At 39.6% G+C, this 3,409-nt stretch overlaps 1 protein-coding gene across 1 annotated transcript; it reads right to left on the bottom strand.

Annotated features, from left to right (window-relative positions):
- Positions 1-408: 408 nt before the first annotated feature.
- On the bottom strand, positions 409-1,374 carry LOC134287165 (uncharacterized). Its single transcript, XM_062848827.1, has one exon. The coding sequence runs from the start codon at positions 1,342-1,344 to the stop codon at positions 574-576; it is 771 nt and encodes a 256-aa protein (XP_062704811.1). The 5' UTR covers positions 1,345-1,374; the 3' UTR covers positions 409-573.
- Between the last annotated feature and the right edge of the window lie 2,035 nt (positions 1,375-3,409).

The following is a 3,409-nucleotide window of genomic DNA, read 5'->3' as shown; positions in this document are numbered from 1 at the left end:
CCAACTGGCGCTATTAAACGCGTTCCTCACATCCAGACTCACTACTACGCAGTAGCAAATTCCCCTTCTCTTACGCTCGAGTGCTTTCTCGGCGGTTTTTATACAATTTTCCCACTGGTTATGGGGTATGTGCGGTGGGGGTGTTAAAATTCGTTTATTTTTTGGTATATCTACTTAAAGATTATTTTACGAGTTATATTCTCAGCATATACCCGTTCGAAGAACAGGTTGAACATGTGGACGAGGCGCCTATGGCTTTCGGAGACATTTCATGAAGTCTTAGAGGCGTATTGAGAGGGTTTATTTATTATTGTTATTATTAATTCAACGGACTTATTTTAGTCTAATTGAATGAACTTATTCTAACTGGTATTGAAGGCTCAGGATAGGCTACATTGATTCAATAATCGTATTTTAACATTTTAACAAACATTTTAACAAAAATTTCAACAACATTTACGCAAACTTTTTAAAACACTTAACAAAACAAGGGAAAAACAGTTCAAAGTAAATACAATTACAACAACATAAATCTATCCATAGAATTTAAATAATGTACAGTAATGAAACACATCACAAATTATCGGGCTTCCAAGTGCATTCTCTTCTCCTAAATTCACGAAATTTTACATATCTCGGCCATGTAGTAGACATCATTGCAGCCGGTTTCCATTTACAATGCAAGATTATTTTAAACGAAACGTAGTCAAGCGTACTACAATCAACCCATCGCGGAACAAGTTTCTTAATGTTTCTGCACTCGGCATCAGAGGCTCCTAAACTTCGGGCGACCATCAATTGGACATCCTCCTCGGAAACGTTCCCATCGATGTTTGTCAACAATAATGCGAAACTCTCATCTACAGCAGATTCCGTTAATCGTTCCGAAGCTGCAGATACACTTGGCGTTACATTGCATGCGTTTGTTCCACTCATTTCTCTACTGAATTGCCGTGATGAGTTGGGAGTTGAGTGCCGCATCATCTCCGTGTTTGGGAGGCAGCTCGCAGTAGTAGTTAGCGTAGACAGTATTGACTCTACTTTCCCCTTCAGCTCTTCGACATCGCGTTGTAGTGCAGATTGTTGTTCAGGATTGAGCGAGAGCTCGGGTCGAGAAGATAATTCCTTCGCATTCGCGCTTCGATCATTTCTCCAGCAAACAAATTCGTCGATGCACTCGTCACACAACCAAAAGCTGTTTTTATATGGAGGTGATACAGCAGCAAGATTAGGTGTATCCAACCCCACACAAGCAGCGTGGTGTATTGCAGCACACAACCCATTGCAGTGAATGAATGGTTGAATACTCGTTTCTACTGGCAGGGCGCACTTTTTGCAATCCATGGCGGTTGACTGTAACCAATTTTCGCTTAATTTCACCACAAAACCGACAGGAAATCGGCAAGATAAACAATACAAAGACTGCACTTTGAACAGGACCGCGTTTCCAGGAAGTTTAGCGAATTTCCAGGAACGATTTCAATAGAAACTTAGTTAATTTCGTTAGCCGCTAAAAGAATGCACAGCACACAGATCGATCGGCAACAACACAATTGGTTACAGAGTGCCTACTGCTTTTGATAATACATTTTGGATCAGAATTCTCAGGTGAGCTTCAGGGGGATTTCAGAGGCGTTTTAAAACATTTCTGACGATTTTAGAAGGGATTCAAGACGTTGCAGCCTGATTAAGCTTGTAGATCCGATGACGTATACTGCATATGATCGCATTATTGTCCCATATGAATGGGAGAGATCTTGTATATTCTTGAACTCGTATCTTGTATATTCTTGAACTCGTCACTTGCACTGATGGGAACACTCATTTGATATTGCTCAGCTCAGAGGAATGCAACCATAAACAGTGTATTGAGGAATTTTCAGAGTTTTAGGGAAGTTTACGGGGATCACAGGGACATCCCAACTAACATTTTTGCTGCATAAGAGTTTAACCTTCTTTAGTCTCTAAAAAAAAAGTTACAAGTAAGACCCTGGGGTCATTTTTGACCCCAAACTTTGAACAGCTCGCAAAAATCAGTGGCTTGTCCGATTTTGGATCTCTTTGGCTCAAATGAAAGGGCCACAAGTCTAGTTTTCAAAACCACCGGAGAAATCCGGATTTGGCCACTGTGGCCACCGGGAACCTGCTTCAACTGAAAAATGCCGCTTTTGAGACCCTAACTTTGACAAGCTATAACTTTGCAACCAAACAAGTAATCAGGACCGTCCAAGAATCGTTGGAAAGGTATTTACGTGGACTTTGATTATAGATATTAATATTGACTAATTATTGAGAACCGGTTCCGGAAATCCGGAACATCCGAAATATTAGTTTACATCGTTGTTATGTGCTTGAAAATCCATAAATGTATTCTCTTTATGCATTTTATTGCACAACTTCTCTGCACACTTCACTGAAATGAGAAACATATTATTTAGAACCATTTTTGGAGGGTTCTGGGCAGGTCTGGTCAATGCTGAACGGGTTACAGGGACTCCGGAAGCTGGTCAATTGGGTAACGACAATGAATATAGTTTTCGCTCCAAAACCCGGCGCCACATGGTTCAACCTTCGTCTGTTGTTCTTGTGATACAAAAAGAGATAAATAGTCATCTTCTTCTTCTTCTTGGCATAACATCCCTACTGTAAAAAAAGCCTGCTTCTCAACGTTACAAATATTTATTTCACTTTTTGTCCCACCCCCTGGTCGAGGGAGGGGGGATAAAAATAACAAATCATTTATCTGGAAAATATTAAAAACTTCAGATTTGTTACAGAATTTTTAGCAAGACCCGATATTTTGATAAATATTTTTTATCTGCCCCCTCAAAATGCAAAATCCTATCAAACATTTTTGAAGTGGGGGAGACAAAAAGTCAAAATGAAATATATATCCACTTTATTGTAAATGTAGTAATCTAACTTCAAAAAAAAAGTACTCTCACTGGAAATTTGTTATTGCAAATTATAAAATACAAAGATGAAGTAATGAGGAGGTTTCATGTCAGTTGGAGGAAGGATTGTTGAAAATTGCTCTATTCCACCGGCTTTTTCCATCTCCGGTGAAAATAAAACAAAAATCCTTCGGGCCCAAGTAACACACATGTTATATAAAAGTTACGACAGCGCAGGTTTTGGTTGTATAGAAGTTTATTTTACGTTATTTCAACACAATGTTAGAATTACGTAAAATAAACTTCTATACAACCAAAACTTGCGCTGTCGTAACTCTATTATAACATGTGTGTTGCTTGGGGGAGCTCCCACGAGGAGCTTCACCAGGATTTCCTTACGGAGTTCAAACGAGAATCTCTCACGAAGCCTATTTTTCGTCTAGAAGTGCCCGCAGGAGCTCCAGCAAAAATGCTGAGCACCACTGATCTAGAAGTGGTGCTCACCATTTTACGCA

Source organism: Aedes albopictus, chromosome 2 (assembly GCF_035046485.1).
Source record: "Aedes albopictus strain Foshan chromosome 2, AalbF5, whole genome shotgun sequence".
NCBI lineage: Eukaryota > Metazoa > Arthropoda > Insecta > Diptera > Culicidae > Aedes > Aedes albopictus.
Note: the sequence above shows the minus strand (reverse complement) of the source record. Positions and strands in the feature narration are given on the sequence as shown.